General features: G+C 34.6%; 1 protein-coding gene across 1 annotated transcript in view; it reads left to right on the top strand.

Annotated features, from left to right (window-relative positions):
• The window catches only part of GALNTL6 (polypeptide N-acetylgalactosaminyltransferase like 6), a 226,156-nt gene that overhangs the window by 124,298 nt on the left and 82,181 nt on the right, over positions 1-19,677 (top strand). The window contains exon 3 of the mRNA XM_069100484.1: positions 1,568-1,706. Within this exon, the coding sequence (XP_068956585.1) occupies positions 1,568-1,706 (139 nt within the window). The remainder of the gene's footprint in view (positions 1-1,567; positions 1,707-19,677) is intronic.

The following is a 19,677-nucleotide window of genomic DNA, read 5'->3' as shown; positions in this document are numbered from 1 at the left end:
AGATAGATAGATAGATAGATAGATAGATAGATAGATAGATAGATAGAGATAGCAATATATAGATAGATAGATAGATAGATAGAGATAGCAATATATATATATATATATATATATATATATATGTATGTATCCTTATCCTCCATTAGAATGGTAAGATTCCAGCCTTATATACAGTCCCTTTTGATTGCTCACTTTTATTTTACCTTTTTTTTCTTTTTTCATGTGTATTTATATTTCAAAGATTTTGATAACTTATGGTCCTTTCATCAAGAATGCTTGAATATCCTCTATTTCATTAAAAATTCAATTGCCTACTTAATATTCAAGAATCAGTTTTGCTGGGTAAATTAATCTCAATTGTAAGTCAACATCTTTTTGCCTTTTTGGAATATTATAGTCTATGTTCTCCAATTCTTTGCAGGAATTTTGTATTCATAATTCTGAGTAAATATTTTCCCCCAACAGAAAGTAAGTTTCTCTTAGTCAAAAACTAGTTTTGTCTTTATATTAGCTATTCCTGGCATGGAATGGGTCCTTGATATATGCTTTTTAATTTAGAAAATGAATAAATCAGATTTGTTTTTGAACATTTGCTTTAGGCAACAAGGTTATTATGTTATTCTTTATGATCTTAATATTACTGGGTATTTTAAAAGATTTCAGACAAATAAATCCATTTAAAAATCAGGAAAATGTTGATAACAAAGTATATCGTATGCTATATCTATTTGGTGGCAAAGTGAAGTGAAGAAAGGTCTGGTTTGGGGCAAAATGAAGTGAAAATGTATGTTGTGGAACACAGGAACCCTAAGGATGAAATCCAAGATACCTCTCAAGGGGAAATTGGGTATAATGGCTGGAATGGAAGTAGTATGTTCTCAAGATGTTTGGGAAGGATGTACTCTTCAGTTGTCTAAAACTAATCACACAGCTCAAATATTCTCCGTGAGATTAGGTTATTTACTTCTCAATTCTGAATTAATTGCACTAAAAACATTACAATTATCTTCTTTTCCCTTAAATTTTATCTGAGAAATTCACACCATCCTATATTTCCTTAGAAAAGTTATTTTATTGTGCCAAAATCTTTTAGATCCTTATAACTATGAATATTTATTCAAATTATTTTGATCCCCTTCTTTGTTTATCCCCATAATTAATCTAAGATTTATTTTAAAATATCTTTTTGGGGGTATAGAAATCGAAGCATTGACCTGTAATTTCATGGCTGGAGAAAAAACCCAGAGAAGCTCACCTTACTAATGTATGCAAGTACTTGTTTTGCAATTTGTCATCTTAGTTACCTGGGGGTAGTGAGAGTTTAAGTAACACACCAAGGAATAGTTAGCCAGTCTGTAATGCTGGTAAGACACAAAATTTGGTCTTCTTTTCTTCAAGGCCATCTACACTGACTCCATTGTTGAAATACACAGTTCATTGAAGATTCAAATAGCACAGAGTTGATACCAATCCTTCATGACCAGAAGTAAAAAATCCACCCAGAATCACAACATTTAGACTTCACTTTTTTCTTCAGGCTTATTACCATTTTTTTTCTTCCTTCTAGGCAAGGGTGAACATGGAAAGCCTTATCCTCTCACTGAAGAAGACCATGATGATTCAGCTTACAGAGAAAATGGTTTCAATATTTTTGTGAGCAACAACATTGCTTTGGAGAGATCACTGCCAGATATTCGCCACGCTAAGTATGTAACAACACACCTGACACCCAATCAGTTTATCTTTAGAACTATGTCTCATTCTAGAACTCTAATCTTCTTAAACTGTTTTAGTAACCTATCAGTGTGTATGGGAGGTGGGGAAGATGTTGTTCTTTAAAATGTTTAAGATTAAAATTTTTAAAAACTTATACATTCAATCAAGTTATTTTAAGGTTATACAAAATTTGATTTGCTGGAATGTTTCTAGTATGAGATAACTATTTCCTCTAGTTTGAAAAATAGTAAATCCTTAGATTGTATCACTCGACCTTTTGACTGTTATCTTATATTTGAAGGAAAGTCTTTCACAGAGTCATTAGTTGAGATCTAGAGGTCATTTTGTACATATCCCTCAGTTTTTACCAATTAGGAATCTGGGGCCCATAACTTGAATTCTTTTTCTCAGTCCCATGTCTTGAAAGACTTGGGTCCTCTTAAGTCTCAATTCAACTGATACGTCTTCTAAATAGCCCTCTTTATCCATCCAGTAGTTAAATCACTTGTTAAGGTTCACACAGATTTTGAAATCAGTCTTACTAACATGGTGCAGTGAAAAAAAAATGTCAATGGTAGGTAGAAGGATTTATGATTTTAAGCATTTCTACTTCTCTGAAAGGAATGAGGAAGTAACCAAATTTATTGATTATAGGGTAGGAGGCAGCATTGTGCTGTGGAAAGAGCACTGTCTTGAGATAGGCTTCAAATCCAGAAGACTTGGGTTCAAATATTGTCTCTAATGCGGTCTTTATGACTTCCATCAACTTGAATCTTCTTTTTTGTAATATAAGGGCTTTGTATGACAAGATCTTTAAAGTTGTTTCCAGATTTGTCTATGGTTCTATGAGAAATTCAGGAAGCAGCTAGTTGTCCTACTATACCTGCATTAATATGTTTTCTTTTTTGTTCACGAAAACTAATCTGAGTTATATATTGAATCATGAACAATAAAAGGAAGTAAATATAATGCCAATAGAGAACTTCTTTAATAGCAACTTTTTAATCTTTATTTTTCTGGCATTATTCTTAAAATATCTGTTTGCATCAAATAATGTCTTGTCGCACATAAGATTTAGTGATGACTAAGGAAAATTATGGCATCAAAGTATTTTTTTTTATTTTTCACTCAGAAATTTCAAGATTTAACTAAATGTGACAAATGTTTCTGCATAATCCATTGATATTACACAGAATGGACTATGAAAAAACAATGTCCATGGCATTTCTGGGCTTCTGAGACCAATCAATCAATAAAGATATTTTAATCACATATTATGACATAGTGCCAGACACTATGCTAAGCACTGGGGCAAAAGATAGTCTCTACCTTTAAGAATCTCACAATCTAATGGAGATGAAACTGAGATGAAGACTTGAGTCTGCTGAATTGAAAAAATAAGAGAGGAATATATATATATATATATATATATATATATATATATATATATATATAAACACACACATATGTATGTATATAATATGCTGTAATCTTTGTATATGTATTCAAAATGCAAAAGTTACTTGAAGTTAAATGGAAAGCTAGTTTACATGCTCACCTATGAAAGCTAAATAGGCATTATTAGTTTTGGGATTTTCATGTCTCCAAAGGGAACATGAAACCTCATTTCATGAGTTCATAGTTATCTCATATTCCCATAAACATTGTTTTTTTTTAAATGCCTTAAAGTAATCATTGTGCTAGGTGGCATAGTGGATATTTTGTCAAGAATTAGTAAGACTTGAATTCAAATATGATGTCAGACACAAATGTATGACCCAGAACTATCTTCCTCAGTTTCCTCAATTGTAAAATGCAGATAATAATAATTGTCCTTACCTTGTAAGATTAAAAGGAAAAGGGGAAGCTAGGTGGTGCAGTGAGTAAGAGCACTGGCCCCAGAGTTGAGAGGACCCGGGATCGATTCTGGCCTCAGATACTTAACACCCACACAAAATAACTGGCCATGTAACCTTGGGCAAGTTACTTAACTCCAATTGCTTTAGAAAAAAAATAAAAGGAAAAAAAAAGATTACCATGAAAGTAACAGTTATGCTAGTCAGCACAGTGAATCAAGCACTTTGCCTGGTAAGCAGAGGGACTAGACCGAATCTAAACTTCATAGAGGCCCATGGTTGAGGACATCAACATTTCAATAGGAATCAAGAATGTCTTTCTGGGACCATTAGAGAACTGATATTAAAGCTATGTGAAGGAAGGAAAGTTATCAAAAGTATGGAAAAATCTTGTACCATATTACCAAGAAAAGTGAAATGATATCAGGAATCAGTGACTTCTAAGCCTCCCATCTCTACAAAAATTTACAAGAAAAATGTACACATTCAGGTAATCCTTGATGAATAAATAAAAAAGAATCTGGTATATCATCACAAATGACTTTTATGGCAAACTATATCTTTATAATCACACATTTTCTTAAAGATATTTTTAAAGTTGACTTTTTAAAAAAGGCATTGTGTTCATATCCATGATTTGTCTTCTCTGCATATGGAAAATGACACAAGATTTCTTGAAGGATATGTGCCTAAGAAGATATATTTTGGATAACCCTTTGATCATTCATTCAAAGCATAAAAATATGCTTGCCAAAGGCAATAGCTATAGCCATAAAAACTGTCCTGCATAGATTTGGAATAATTCCCAATAGACTGTTAGAACCTGAAGGTATGTCTCAATGTGGATGATATTATGCTTATAGCATGAAGCTTCTAACACTGAAGTGTCTCATAAGCAAAATTATTAATCAAAAAGAGACTTCAGGGTAGATATTCGCAAAAGAAAAATCAAATATTCAGTAGGACTCAAAAATGTCTTTGTCTAGATTATGAAACCCAAATGGAAAGATAACTGATAAACTTGATATACCTGGGTCTCAACCAGAATATCGACAATGAACTGGGCCCCAAAATGAACAGAGGAGGGCAATGGTTTGGATTGCATTTGAGAAACAATGCAATTCTTTTAATGACTCCAGGATTCTTCCAGAACATGAAGGAACAATTTGCTTACCCTATTCTTTGTTGTAGTGGTATGGCTCACAATCATAGTGTATTGCAATTTCCTAAGAATTAAAGTTAATTATCAAATAAAGAAAATGATGTGAGCAAGAATAAACATGATAAAAGTGAGAAATTGTGCAAGAGAAATGGCATACAGGATATGATATGAGACATGACTGGAAAAAAAAGATTAGTTGAAATTGTATTAAGAATGATAGCCATCCTCTGTTAGCATCCACATCAAATCAAGATACTAAAGATGGATGAGCTATCTGTGGATAATTAATGGGAGGAATTGAAAAAGATTTGCACAGAATAAGAATCCTGAATGAGTTGTGATCTGTAGCATAAGAAGATCTACCTATATAGGTAAAATCATTCATCTATTGAAGGGAATCTAAATCTATCCCTTTTGAGACTTCCTATATTGCTCCTAGTTCTAATCTCTGGAAACCAGCAGAACAAGTTTAATTTCTTCTGCTTGTTAGAACTACAAAATATTGAATGCTATTATTATTTGCATATTATCATATATATGATATATAATACCCTTCTAACACCATTAAACCTTTTTTTTCAAGGCTAAATGTCTGTAGTTCCTTCAAACAATTGTTTTACACAATGTTCTTTAACCCTTTTACCATCTTGCTTTGTGTCTTCTAGGTATTCTGCATTCTTCATTTTGATTATATTCTTCCTGAAATGACTGTCCATACAATTAGCTTCCTTCTTACTATTCTGCTGAAGCTATTCTTACAAAAAGTAATAGATACCTTACTAGCAAATAAGAAATTTTCTGTCCTCATTCTTCATTAATTTTCTGCAGTATTTGCCATGGAAAGTCATAGCTTTCTTGATATATTTACCCCACTTAATTTTTGAGGTACTTTTGTCAGAGTTGTTCTTTTTTCTTTCTGATTATCTTTATATGCTGTCATTACTAGTTTTTTTTTTATTATCCTTCTACCTTATAAACCTTGATATCTTCCAAGGTCCTTTCCTTAACTCTTTTATCTTATTTTTATAAGAATTTTAAGATCACAGGTTTATAGTTAAAATTTCTTGGTCAAAGACATTGAGCCCAAGAAAAGTTAAATTATATACTTTTTAAAGATCACAGATGTAAAAAGTAACAAAGATGGGACATGAATACAGATTGCTCATTTCAGTATACCATGCTCCCTCCATATTGTCTTCTATTTTCATGATTTCCACTATCCAATTAGTAGATTTGGTGCAACTGCTACTGCTGTTGCTGATGTTGTCATTGTTATGGTTCAGTCATGCCTGGCTCTTTGGCACCCCATTTGGGGTTTTCTTGGCAAAGATAATGGAATGGTTCACTATTTCCTTCTCCAGTTCATTTTGTAAATAAGGAAACTGGTGTAAACATTTAAGTGACTTGCCCAGGTCATGTGGTCTTTAATACTAAATTTGAACCTGGGTCTTCCAGACTCCAGGTCCAGTGATTTACCCACTGTACTACCTTGCTGTATAGAGATACAGCTAATTCTTAAACCTGTATATCCATTGCCAACCAATAGATAGAAATCCAGTCACCTCTTCAAACTATCTTCAATATACTTCCTAATTGATTTCCTGCCAGATCCTGAAAATTAACTTGCCCAAAAAATAAACTCAACATTTTCTCCTTCTTTGCTTGTATGGATGGCTCCACAAGTACTCTAGTAACCTAAGCCTGGAAACCAAACACCTTTTCATCTTCCTTCTTCCTCACCCCCATAGCCATTTGGTTTCCAGGAACTTACATGAAATATGTAAAATATCTTCCCTATTTTCCAATATGATTATATCAAGTTTAAACGAGGTACATTTTTTTTCTTTCTCAATCAAAATAGCTTCCTAACTCATCTACCTGCCTCCATTATCCCCTGTCTAAAATTTATCTTTCATACTTCTGCATGATTAATCTTCTAATGCACAGCTATCATCTACTACTCTTCTAATCAAAGATTGTCAGACCTCCCAGTTGCCTAATGAATGAAGCATGAATTCCTAGTCTCACTAGACTCACATTTGAGTATCTCAAGAAACTGTTTCACCTAAATTTCTATACTTATTTTGTGTTACTCTCCTTCAAATAGTCCACATTCTTTCAAAATTGCATCACTTACTATCCCCATTTGTTTTCTCAACTTCTCTCTTTATTTTGCCTGTGTTTAAGTTTATTTCCTCTCTATTCATGGAATAAATATGTTCATTTTGTTCTCTGCCTTTTAAAATGCAGCAGCTAGGTGGTGCAGTGAATAAAGTATTGGCCCTGGAGTCAAGAGGACCTGAGTTCAAATCCAGCCTCTATCTATTAAAATTCTTCCCATCCTTCAAATATTTTTATGTAAAAACAAACAGCATATATCTTCATAATATTAAAATTGTTTTAAACTTTCTTTTAGTATTGACTTTTCTGTTTTAGTATATTATTTTTCCCCAGGGACAGGTAAAAACAATTTTTAAAATGCCTTTTTAAAACTTCAAGTTCCAAATAATCTCTTTCCCTCCCTACTCCCCCCCACCATTCAGAAGGCAATTAATTAAATATAGATTATACAAGTGTAGTCATGCAAAACATATCCATGATAGTTATGTGTAATGCCATGCACAGAAGCTTGCCAGAAGAATACTACTGTGAATAGATTTTAAGATTCTGACAATGCCTCTCTGGAGCTTTCCTTATATACACAGCATTAGCTTCCTCTTTCAGTGTAATCAGCCAACCCCTTCCTGTTACATCAGTAACAGGAGACAGAATTTCATACCTTCTGTTCCCCCCAAACCAAAGGCTTGGTCAGTTACTAAGTGTTAAGTACCTGCTACTTTTGCCAACACAGAGGGATCTTCAAATTCAAAATTACATTACAATTACATTATGTTGTGAAAGAAAATATAGACAAAAACACTCAAGAAAAATAAAGTTTAAAAAGTATGCTTCAGTCTGTTTTCAGATACTGTCAGTTCTTTCTATGGGGTTAGATAGCATTTTTCATCATATGTCCTTCAGAGATGTCTTGGATCATTGTATTGCTCAGAATAGTTAAGTCATTCAAAGCTGATCATCTTACAATATTACTGTTATTTTGTACACAGTACATTTTTCACTTTGCCTCAGCCTATGCAAGTCTTTCCAGGTTTTTCTGAAAGTACCCTGCTCATCATTTCTGATACTACAATAGGATTCCATCATAATCACATAATACAGATTGTTCAGTCATTCCCTATTTGGTGGGTATTCCTTCCATTTCTAATTTTTTATCCTAGAAAATAGCTGCTATAAATTTTTCTGTACATATATGTCCTTTTTCTTTTTTTTTTCTATTTTTCTTGAAATACAGACCTAGTAGTGGTATTCCTCAATCAAAGGATATGCATGGTTTCATAAACTTTTGGGACACAGTTACAAGAATGGTTGAATCAAATCACAACTCTACCTACTAGCAGTGCATTAATATCATTTTTCTACATCCCCTTCAATGTTTATCATTTTCCTTTTCTTTCCTATTAGCCAACCTAATAGATATGAGATAGAACCTCAGAATTTTTTAATTTATATCTCTCCAATCAATAGTTAGAGGCTTTTTCCATATAGCTATAGATAGCTATGATTATTTCATCTGAAAATGATCTTTTTTATCATTTACTAATTTTGGAATGTCTTATTTTTATAAATTTGACTCCATTCTCTACATGTTTGAGAAATGAGGTCTTAATCAGAGAAACTGGCTTAAATTTTTTTCACAGTTATTGTTGCTAACTGCATTTCCCTCCATCCTATCTCCCTACCATGTTTTGTTCTATTCTTTCTCTCCTTTTACCCTATCCCTCCTCAAAGGTGTTTACTTGGGACTACTCCCTCTCCCAACCTGCCCTCTGTTTTATCACACACACCCCTTCTCTTTTGCCCTGCCCTACTTTCCTATAGGGTAAGATCTATTTCTATACCCAATTGCATGAGTAAGTTATTCCGTCTTTGAGCCAATTCTGATGATAATGAGGGCCACCCACTCCTACTCAAGCCCCCTTCCCCTCCTCTGGAAAAGCTTTCTCTTGACTTTTTTATGTGAAATAATTTACCCCATTCTTATTCTCCTTTGTCTTTCTCCCAGTACACTCATCTCTTATCCCTTAAATTAATTTTAGATATTATCCCTTCATATTCAACTCACAACTGTGCCCTTGGTCTATATACAAAACCAAACAAGAAAAAGAAAGAAAGCAGATAGTTTTCTTCAATCTGCATTCAAACTCTGTTCTTTCTAGTTCTTTCTCTTAATGTAGACATCTCTCTCCATCATGAGTCTTTTGGGGTTGACATGTAATCCTGGATTGCTGTGAAGAGTCCAGTCTATTAAAGTTAGTCATCACACATATGTTGTGTCTGTAATTAGGTACAAATTTCTCCTAACTCTATTCTTCTCTCTCAGCATCAGTTTGTATAAGCCTCTCCAGGTAAATATGAAGTCCATCTGTTCCTCATTTCTTATAATACAATAGTATGCCATGACATGCATATACCACAACTTGTTCAGCCACTCCCCAATTGATGGGCACCCCCTTAATTTCCAATTCTTTGCCACCACAAAATGAGCTGCTAAAATGTTTCTGTACATATGGGTCTTCTTCCCACTTCTATGATCTCTTTGAGATACAACATTAGAAGTGGTATTGCTGGGTTAAAGGGTATGAAATTAGTTATAGCCCTTTGGGCATAATTCCAGATTGCTCTCCAGAATGGCTGAATCAGTTCACAATTCCACCAGCAATGCATTTGTATTCCAATTTGTCCACATCCTTTCCACCATTTGTCATTTTCCTGTTTTGTCATCTTAGCCAATCTGACTAGTGAGATGTGGTATCTCAGAGTTGTTTTGATTCGCATTTCTCTAATCAGTAGAGATTAAGAGCATTTTTTTTCATATGCTTATAAATATCTCTAATTTCTTCCTCTGAAAACTGTTTGTTCATATCATTTGACCATTTATCAATTGGGGAATGACTTGTATTCTTATAGATTTCATTCATTTCTCTGTATATTTTAGAAATGAGTCATTTATCAGTGACATAGGTTGTAAAAAGTCTTTCCCAATTTTCCACTTCCCTCCTAATCCTGGTTACATTGACTTTGTTAGAACAGAAGCTTTTCAATTTAATGTAATAAAAATATCCATTTTGCATTTTATAATGCTCTCTAATTCTTGTTTGGTCATAAAGTCTTCCCCTCTCCACAAATCTGACAGGTAAACTATTCCTTGATTTCCCAGATTGCTTATGGTATCAGCCTTTATACCTAGACCATGCACCCATTTAGACTTGATTTTGGTATATGGTGTTAAATAATGATCTATGCCGAGTTTCTGCCATACTATATTCAGTTTTACCAGAAGTTTTTGACAAATTGTGAGTTCTCATCCCCAAAACTGGGGTCTTTGGATTAATCAAACAGAAGATTACTATAGTGATTGACTGCTGATCTATTCCATTGATGAACTACTCTGTTCCTCAGCCAGTACCAATTAGATTTGAAGACTGCTGATTAATAATACAGATTAAAATCTGGTATATGCCTTTCCTAGAATTTCTTTTCATTAATTCCCTTGATATTCTGGATCTTTTGTTCCTCCAAATGAATTTTGTTACTATTTTTTTCTAGTTCTATAAGGTAGTTTTTTTTTGGTAAATTGATAGGTATGGCACTAAATAAGTAATTTAATTTAGGTAAAATTGTCATTTTTATTATATTAGTTCAACCCAGCCATGAGCAATTGATGTTTTACCAATTAGTTAGATCTGACTGTATTTGTGTGAAAAGTGTTTCATAGCTATGTTCATATAGGTCCTGGGTTTGTTTTGGCAGGTAGATTCCCAAATATTTTATAATGTCTTTATTAACTTTAAATGGGATTTCTCTTTCCATCTCTTGCTGTTGAATTTCTCTAAAAATATATAGGAAGACCAAGGATTTATGTTGGTTTATTTTATATCCTGCTACTTTGCCAAATTTATTGTCTCAAGTAGTTTTTTACTTGATTCTCTAGGATTCTCTAATTATATCATCATACCATCTGCAAAGAGTAACAGCTTGGTCTTTTCTTTGCCTAATTTGATTCCTTTGATTTCTTTTTCTTCTAAAATTACTATTGCTAACATTTCAAGTACCAGACTGAATAAGAGGGGTGGTAGTAGATACCCTTGTTTCACCCCTGATCTTATTGCTTCTAGCTTATCCCCATTACATATAATACTTAATGGCTTTAAATAGATGCTACCTATTATTTTAAGGAAGACTCCATTTATTCCTATACTTTCTAGTGTTTTTAATAGGAATGGATGTTGTATTTTCTCAAAAGCCTTTTTGGCATCTGTTGAGATAATCATGTGGTTTCTGCTAGTTTTATTGTTGATATGAACAATTATACTGATGGTTTTCCTAATATTAAACCATCCTTGCATTCCTGGAATAAATCCTACCTGATCAAAGTGTATTATTCTTGAGATAAGCTGTTGTAGTCTTTTTGCTAATATTTTATTTAAAATTTTTGCATCTATATTCATGAGTGAAATTGGTCTATAATTTTCTTTCTCTTTTTTATTTCTTCCTGATTTAGGTATCAGTACCATATTTGTGTCATAAAACATATTTGGTTGGACTATTTCTTCACTAATTTTCCCAAGTAGTTTATAGAGAATTGGAATCAAATGTTCTTTAAATGTTTGGTAGAATTCACTAGTAAATCAATCTGGCCCTGGAGATTTTTCCTAAGGAGTTCACTGATGGCTTGTTCAATTCCTTTTTCTGAGATGGGGTTATTTAAGCAATTTACTGCTTTTTCAGTTAATCTGGCCAACTTATGCTTTCGTAAATATTCATTCATTTCACTAAGATTGCCAAATTTATATGCATACAATTTGATAAAATAATTCCTAATTATTGTTTTAATTTCCTCTTCTTTGGAGGTAGATTTACCCTTTTCATTTTTGATACTCAGAATTTGGTTTTCTTTCTTTTTTTATCATATTGACTAAGGATCTGTCAATTTAATTTTTTTTATAAAACCAGCTTTTATTATTATTTATTAATTCAATAGTTTCCTTCATTTCAGTTTCATTAATCTCTCCTTTACTTTTCAATATTTCTAATTTAGTATTTAATTGGGGATTTTCAATTTGTTATTTTTCTATCTTTTTCAATTGAATGTCCAATTCATTGACATCCATTTTCTCTAATTTATTCATGTATGCACTCGAGGATATAAAATTTCCCCTAAGAACTGGCTTTGCTGAATCTCACAAATTTTGGCATGTTGTCTCATTATTGTCATTGTCTTGAATGAAGTTATTGATTGTTTCTGTAATTTTTTGTTTGACCCACTCATTCTTTAGGATAAAAATTTTTAATTTCTAATTAGGTTTTAGTCTATCTTTCCATGGCTTTTTATTGCACATAATTTTTATTGCATCATGATCTGAGAATGATGCATTTAATATTTCTGCCTTTCTGCACTGAATTGTGAAGTTGTTTTTTTTTAAAGCAATTGGGGTTACATGGCCAGTTATTTCTGTGTGTGGTGCTAAGTATCTGAGCCTGGATTTGATCCCCAGGTCATCCTGACACTGGAACTGGTGATCTTACTCACTGAGCCACCTGGCCTCCCCTAAGCAATTGGGGTTAAGTAACTTGGTCAAGGTTACATGGCCAGGTGTTTCTGGGTGGGTGCTAAGTGTCTGAGGCCGGATTTGATCCCCAGGTCATCCCGACACTGGGGCCAGTACTCTTACTTGCTGTGCTACCTGGCCGCCCCAAATTGTGAGTTTTTTAAAGCCCCAGTATATGGTAAATTTTTGTGTACATTCCATATGCTGCTGGGAAGAAGGTATATTCCTTTTATCCCCATTCAGTTTTCTTCAGAGATCTATCGTGTCTTGCCTCTCAAATTCTATTCACTTCCTTAACTTCTTGTATATTTTGAGGTTAAATTTATCAAGTTCAGAGAGAGGGAGATTAAGGTCCCCCCCCACACCCCTCCAGTATAGTTTTGTTATATATTTCTTCCTCTAATTTCTTTAACTTCTCCTCTAGGAATTTGTACACTATACCACTTGGTGAATATATGTTAAGTGATGATATTGCTTCATTCTTGATGGTGCCTTTTAGCAGGATATAATTTCCTTCCTTATCTCTTTTTGCTTTTGCTGTATCTGAGACAAGGATTGCTGCCCCTACTTTTTTTTTCACTTTAGCTGAAGCATAAGATATTCTACTCCAGCTGTTTACCTTTACCCTGTGTGTATCCCCTTGTTTCAAATGTGTTTCTTATAGACAGCATATTGTAGAATTGTGGTTTTTAATCCATTCTCCTATCCATCTCCATTTTATGGGAGAGTTCATCCCATTCACAATCACAGTTATGATTACTATCTGTCTCGTTACCTCCATACTATTCCTTCGCTTGCTTATGTTTTTGTTTCTTCCTTCTCCCTTCCCCTCCTTAAGGATTTTCCTTTTGACTACTGCCTCCCTCAGTGTTCCCTCCTTGTGACCCCACTTCTTTACCTACCCTTTACCCTTACTACTATTTCCCCCCCTTCAACTTCCCTTCTTATCCCACACTTACCCTACTACTGCCTGTAGGACACAATAGATTTTTATACTTATCAAGTATGTTATTCCCCCTTTCACCCCAAACCAATGAGAGTAATTTTATTCAGTGCTCCTCTCCCTCCCTCCTTTCCTTCCTATTTAATCAGTTTTTGCGTATTTTCATGTTAGAATCTTAAACTTAACTGATTATGTTGATCCCTCTGAACCAGAACCAGTGAGAATAATGTTCAAATGATAGTCATCCCCTCTTTGCTTCCCCTCTAAGATGCTACATTTTTATGCCTCTTTGTATGGCATAATTTAACTTTTTCTGCCTTATGCTTTCCTTTTATCCTATTACTGTCCCTTTGAAACCCTTAATTTTTTTTTATCATCAGATTAGTCCATTTATACCTACACCCTCTATCTATGTATATCCTTTTAAGGTCATGTAGAGTTCATGGTGTCTTCTAAAGTGATTCTTCTTGTTCACAGTAATAGGATTCAGTTGTTTTTGGGGCTGCCTGTTCAAGTGGCTTCCATCCCATTGTAATTGTATATTTGCTGACTTTTAAAGTTTATTTATGCTTCTGGGGTACAGAGTGCTCTGACCCATGCTTCTCAGGCTGGGAGCTAGGTGCCTGGTTGTTGACTTTCTATGCTGTAGCCTCTGCTCCTCCACCTAGACTGAGGCTAAGGCCAGTTCTCTCGGTGTTTCCCTTGAGTTACCCTGAGGTTCACAGAATAATCTGTGGGAGAGGGATGGCATGGCCACTTTAGATTTCTGCCACTATGCCCCTGGGCTACAACTCAGGCAGGCTCAGCAGCTGGCAGCCAGCAAAGGTGGTGTCAGTAGATTCCCCTGGTGGTGTTAAGGGCCACATGGTCTTGTGTTTTTAGTGCTTGCTGGCTCCACCACCCTGGCCCTCTGCATCTCCTGCTGGTCCATTGGGGTGGGGCTTGTTGGCTCTTGCTGTTCACTTCAGACTCCTTACTGTCTCAGTTAAACCCTTTCTCAGTGACTCCTAAGCCTGAGACTATTTCCACTATTTCAAGATTTTACTCTGGGTGGGCCATTTATCTCTGGGTTTTCTGGATCAGGGAGGGGGAATTGGAGCAGCTACGATTTACTTTGCCATCTTGGCTTCTAGAAAATTGGGTAAGTGATTTTTAAACTTCCATCTCCCAATGGATTCTGTAACTCCAAAATCTGTTCAGATTCACTCCTTAAAGTTTAGTGACAGGATTCTTGGAGGAGCCTAGAAATTTTACTGCTTCTTTTCCTCCATCTTGGCTCCACTCACCCCTCACAGGATTTTTAACAATTGATTCTTGGTTTCTCATAAAGTCATTAGCTTCCATTTGCTCCATTCTATTTTTTTTTTTTGGCTTTTTGGAGAGCGATTGTGGTTAAGTGACTTGCCGAAGGTCACATGGCTAGTTTTTGTGTTAAGTGTCTGAGGCCTGATTTGAACTTCAGTCCCCCTAACTCCAGGGCTGGTGCCCTGTTAACTGAAACACCTAGCCACCCCAATCCATTCTAATGTTTAAGGAGTTATTTTCTTCACTGACCTTTGGGACCTCCTTTTCCATTTGGTCAATTCTGTTTTGTCAGGCATTCTTTACATTGGCTTTTTGGACCTCTTTTACCATTTAACCTACACTGTTTTTTTAAGGTGTTATTTTCTTTTCTATTTTTGTGTCTTCTTTTCCAGGTTGTTGACTCATCTTTCATGATTTTCTTGCATCAGTCTCACTTCTCTTAGCAATTTTTTTTTCCTCTACCTCTCTTACTTGATTTTCAAAATCCTTTGTGTGCTCTTCCATGGCCTGAGCCCAATTTATATTTTTCTTGGAGGTTTTGGATGGTAGAAGCTTTGACTTTGTGGTCTTCTGAGTGTGTGTTTTGATCTCCCTTGTCACCATAGTAACTTTCAATAATCAGAGCTTATTATTCTATTTCTTGGTTATTTTCACTGTCCATTACTCGACTTTTAACTCTTTGTTAAAATAAGGCTCTGCTTCTAGGGTGGAAGGCACATTGTCTCAAGCTTCAGAGGTTTTGTGAAGTTATTTGCAAAGATACTTCTAGGAACCTATACATTTTTAGTACTTCCAAGGTACTATCATGTAAAGAGAGGTGTTTAGTACTCTCCTAGTCCATGTTGTGGTCTGTGAGCAACCTCAAACACTCTTTTCTGCTCTGGATCTATGAGGAGGGTTCTCCCTCCACTATGGTCACAAGATCTGCTGTGCTCATGCTTCTCCTATCCTTGGGAGTGCCATGAAGGACAATAACCCAGATCCAGGTGTGGACAAAGTAACAGAGTCCTGCCTCAGTGTTAGCAAAAAGACCCCTGCAATCTCCTTTTGACCAGTTCTTTGTCCCCTTTACTATCTGTGAGCTGAGGGTTCCAGAAGCAACCACTACTACTGCATTTTTAGTGTTTCCCAAGGCCTGCTCATTTTTTTGGTTTGCTGGGATTGGTAATATGCTGGCACAGCCTGCTCTGGTCTATGCTCCATTCCCACCCAACTGTGACAGACCTGAATTGCTGACCTTCTAAGTTGTCTTTGGTGTCTGTGGGCTGAGAGGTCTGGAAACCACCATTGCTATCACTGCTTTAGTGACCCTAAAGCATCCTCCATTTTTGCTGGGTCTGTGCTGGCATGTCCTGTACTGGATTGTACTCCTTTCTCACCCCAGTGCAACAAACCTTTCCTGTCAATCTTTTAGGTTGTCTTGGGCTGGAAATTTATTATACCCTGTCTTTTTGGGAATTTTGCTGCTCTAGAATTTGTTTAGAGGGATATGGGGGAAAATTCAGGCACTTGCTGACCTTACTTTGCCAACATGGCCTCCTCCATGTTGACTTTTTTTTTCAAAAAGGCATTAGTTTCATTAAAAGAAGGATCAACATATAAAAGTTGGCTCCCATGCTTGAATAAAAAACATACACAATTTCTTGAAAGATTTCCCTGATGCTACTGAATCCAAATTTTATTCTTAACATTCCATATAGAAATTGACCTGGGCTTTTCCCAAGAACTTATTACATTCTTCATTGTGTGTGAAAAATCATCTCCTCCCTTCCTCTCCCCATTAGAATATTGAAGAAAATGTCGGAATTATTTCTTTCTTTATATCACTTATTGCCTAAAAATGCCCTTTATGCAGATTAGGTATTTATTAAAATTTTATCAAATTGAATATATTTTCTCCTGGTCAAATATTATAATTAGTCTTGTGTTTAAATTTGAGGACATGTTTTAAGAAGACCATTAGACAACTGAATCCCATTCAGCATAGTCTTATGAAACCTTAGAATTTGAAGGAAATTTAGACATCTTTTATTTCTTCCCACCAAAAAAACCCCAAAAACTTAAATAAGCAAACAACACAACAACAAAAAAACAATTCCCTCTATACCATATTCAACAAGTGTTCAGTTTTGCTTGAAGACATTAGAATACTATCCAGGAGAGGGTTGTCAATATAGTCAGAAGATAGACTGATCAAAGAAATAAGTATAATAGGTCTGGAGAAGAAATGGATTTTAGAACCATATTATTACAGTTTCCAGTTAAGGGCACTTAAAATATAAAGAAAAACATACAAAAAGCAAAGGTTATTTTATTTTGCTTGACTTCAGTAGTTAGAACTAGAAATAGTTAGTAGGACAATTATAGTCATAGCAGTAACTGTGATTTTTGAAACATGTTATTAAATGATAGAATTCCATTATTCAGTTACTTAGATAAAGTGGTCTCAATGACCAAAAACATATAAACAATGATAGGAATCCTGGCCTTTACCATTGTGCGCATTCTGACTCTGTGTCAAACATATAAATGATCACAGTTCTTAACTGAATAAAGGGGAACTGCAGCAGTTCTACCAACACACATTCCTAGGTTTTCTGATTACCAACTCAAAATTCACTGTGCTTCTGGTCCCAGTTAAGAACTCCAACCCAGGTGTCATATTGATAAGTGACCAAGGGAATTTCCCCACCAGATCTGGATATGATTAAAAATGTTGCCACCAATATCAATTCCCTCTTCTCAGCTAAGCCCATCTGCAAGGTATAAATCTGCTCTCCTCATACTACTTGTGTATATATTTCACCAAGGTCTTTGTCTCCCTCTTCACATAAGCAATGGTGTAACTGGTTTGCTTTGTTTTTGTCTACTTGCTTTACTGCATAGTAATAAAACATGTGGTTGTACTAGCTTTGTGAGTACCAATTTCCTACAAATCCTCAAACCAGAGTCTTTGTTCTCACCTGAGTCATGTGGCCAAATAAAGTAGCTATCCAACAAGCAATTGGCTTTCCGAGAAAGCAGTAAGATCCCTAACACAGGAGATATTCAAGTTGAAACTCGATAATCATTTGTTAAGGAGTTCCTGCTTTAGGTATACAGGTTGGGCTAAGTGATAAAGTCATTTCCAAATGTATAATTTTATCTATATTTTTAAAACTTTAACTATATCATCTTTTTCATTTGATAAATTGAAATCCAAATGAGAACATTACGTTTCTACCAACCTACTAATATAGTTGAAAATGGCGTCTAATAGACATTTAATAAATATTTCTTGAATGAAGTAATAACCACAGTAGAAACAACATAAAATTCAATTAGAGAAAAGCTTAGTATTTAAATGCCATTGTCTTCATAGAACAAGAGGCACCTTTGTGTTCTTTTCCTAGTACAGGATCATTGTTGAGAAGTGTTAGCTTGGTGGAAAAGTCTTTTCCCATGCAATGACTGGGGGCCCCAAAAATCAAGTATCAAAAATTGGTATTTCCTGTTTTAGTTGTAACAGAACTTCTCATTTCACTGTAAATTCTAAACTTGTGCTAACACTGAATTTTTGTTCTGAGTTTCTAAAATCAAATAGTTTAACTGAAAATTTGATGAGGACATTACCAATTATGCAGGTGTAATTTAATTTAAAAGATATCAAAAGGTTGTGAGCATTCCTTCAGTTATTTGGTGCCACTCTACACTACCCTCAATGGAGGCATAGGGCAGCCTGATTCTGAGATATATGGGCCCAAGAGCTTTCTAGACTGTAACAGGGGAAAATAAAAAGGAATAAATATGTAGAATGAGTTCAAATAGTAACTGGGCTATTAGATTAATAATGTACAGCTTAGTGGAAGCTCTTTAAAACCGAGAGTTCTTTAACCCCAAAGAGAAAGTAATCAATTATGATGTGTTTTTGTGTTGTTTACTAAGCACTACATTTGATCTTTTAATTCACTCTAAAAGGAAAAAAAAAGTCTTGCAGGTTTTCTCCAAAGGCTTTAAATGAATTTGCGTTTCCCAGCATAGATCTGCATAGGATTAGTTTGAAGAACAAATTCATTTTTCCCTAAAGTGAATGTTTTAGATATTTTGTTTATGACTTGTGGCTGCCCAAATTATCCCCAGGTCACCAGAAATTATCTACAGTAATTCCCACTGGTTAAGAACACTTCTAGTTATGTGGAATTTTAATACATAATTGCACAGCATCAAAGATGCATTAAATTATATTTGTTGGCATGATGAATATTCTCTGAGAACTGCCCGCTCCCACCTCAAATTTGTGTTCATGTGGAACAAACTACTGATGTAAACACTGAAGAAAATCACTGGAGTCGAAAGACTAAAACGTTCATTTTCCTTCTCAATACTTCCAATGGCAATTTAACTATTGAGGTCATTACATTTCTTGAGACTTTGCCAAGAGTCAGATACCTTCTAGGTTAATTTGAATAAAGTGAAGTGGAGAGGATTTTGTTTTTCGTTGTATCATCACTTATGCATCCATTTAGGCAAAAAACAAACTAAAAAAATAAAAACAGTATTCTAGAATTTTCTGGCAATCAAAGTCAAGCAAACTAGTTTGTAACTTCCAAATGTGCCTTCTTGTCCTAACCTTGCTTGGAGACTTGGGGAAAATTTTTTGTCTATTTCAAGAATTTTGTCACCTCATCTCTCTGAATCTTTCCTCAAATCTTACAGTAGTTGATCTATAAACATATCTCCCATTTTTTCCTTCCTATTTATGTTGTGTTCCTGCAGATTTTAACTCATTTAAAGAAATTAAATTATCTTTAATGATCTCTCTATGTATTTTTATTGATTTCCTATCAATTAATTGTATCAGTTCTTCCATTTCCAATTTGAATATAATTGTCCTTGATAGAAAAAAATGTAACAAAAATAAAACTCATGTAATTCTCCTTTCTCAGAATACTTATTATTTTTGGCCAACATCAGCCAATTCCAGGATTCTGTCATCTTGACCCTGTTCTCACATTTGAGTGGGATGCATTGTAATAGTGATGAAAT

The sequence above is a fragment of the Petaurus breviceps genome, unplaced genomic scaffold (assembly GCF_028583685.1).
Source record: "Petaurus breviceps papuanus isolate PSGF00001 unplaced genomic scaffold, PetGlider_PUasm1.0 126, whole genome shotgun sequence".
NCBI classification, from domain to species: Eukaryota; Metazoa; Chordata; class Mammalia; order Diprotodontia; family Petauridae; genus Petaurus; species Petaurus breviceps.
The sequence above is the reverse complement of the archived record's forward strand: the minus strand, read 5'-3'. Positions and strand labels throughout refer to the sequence as shown.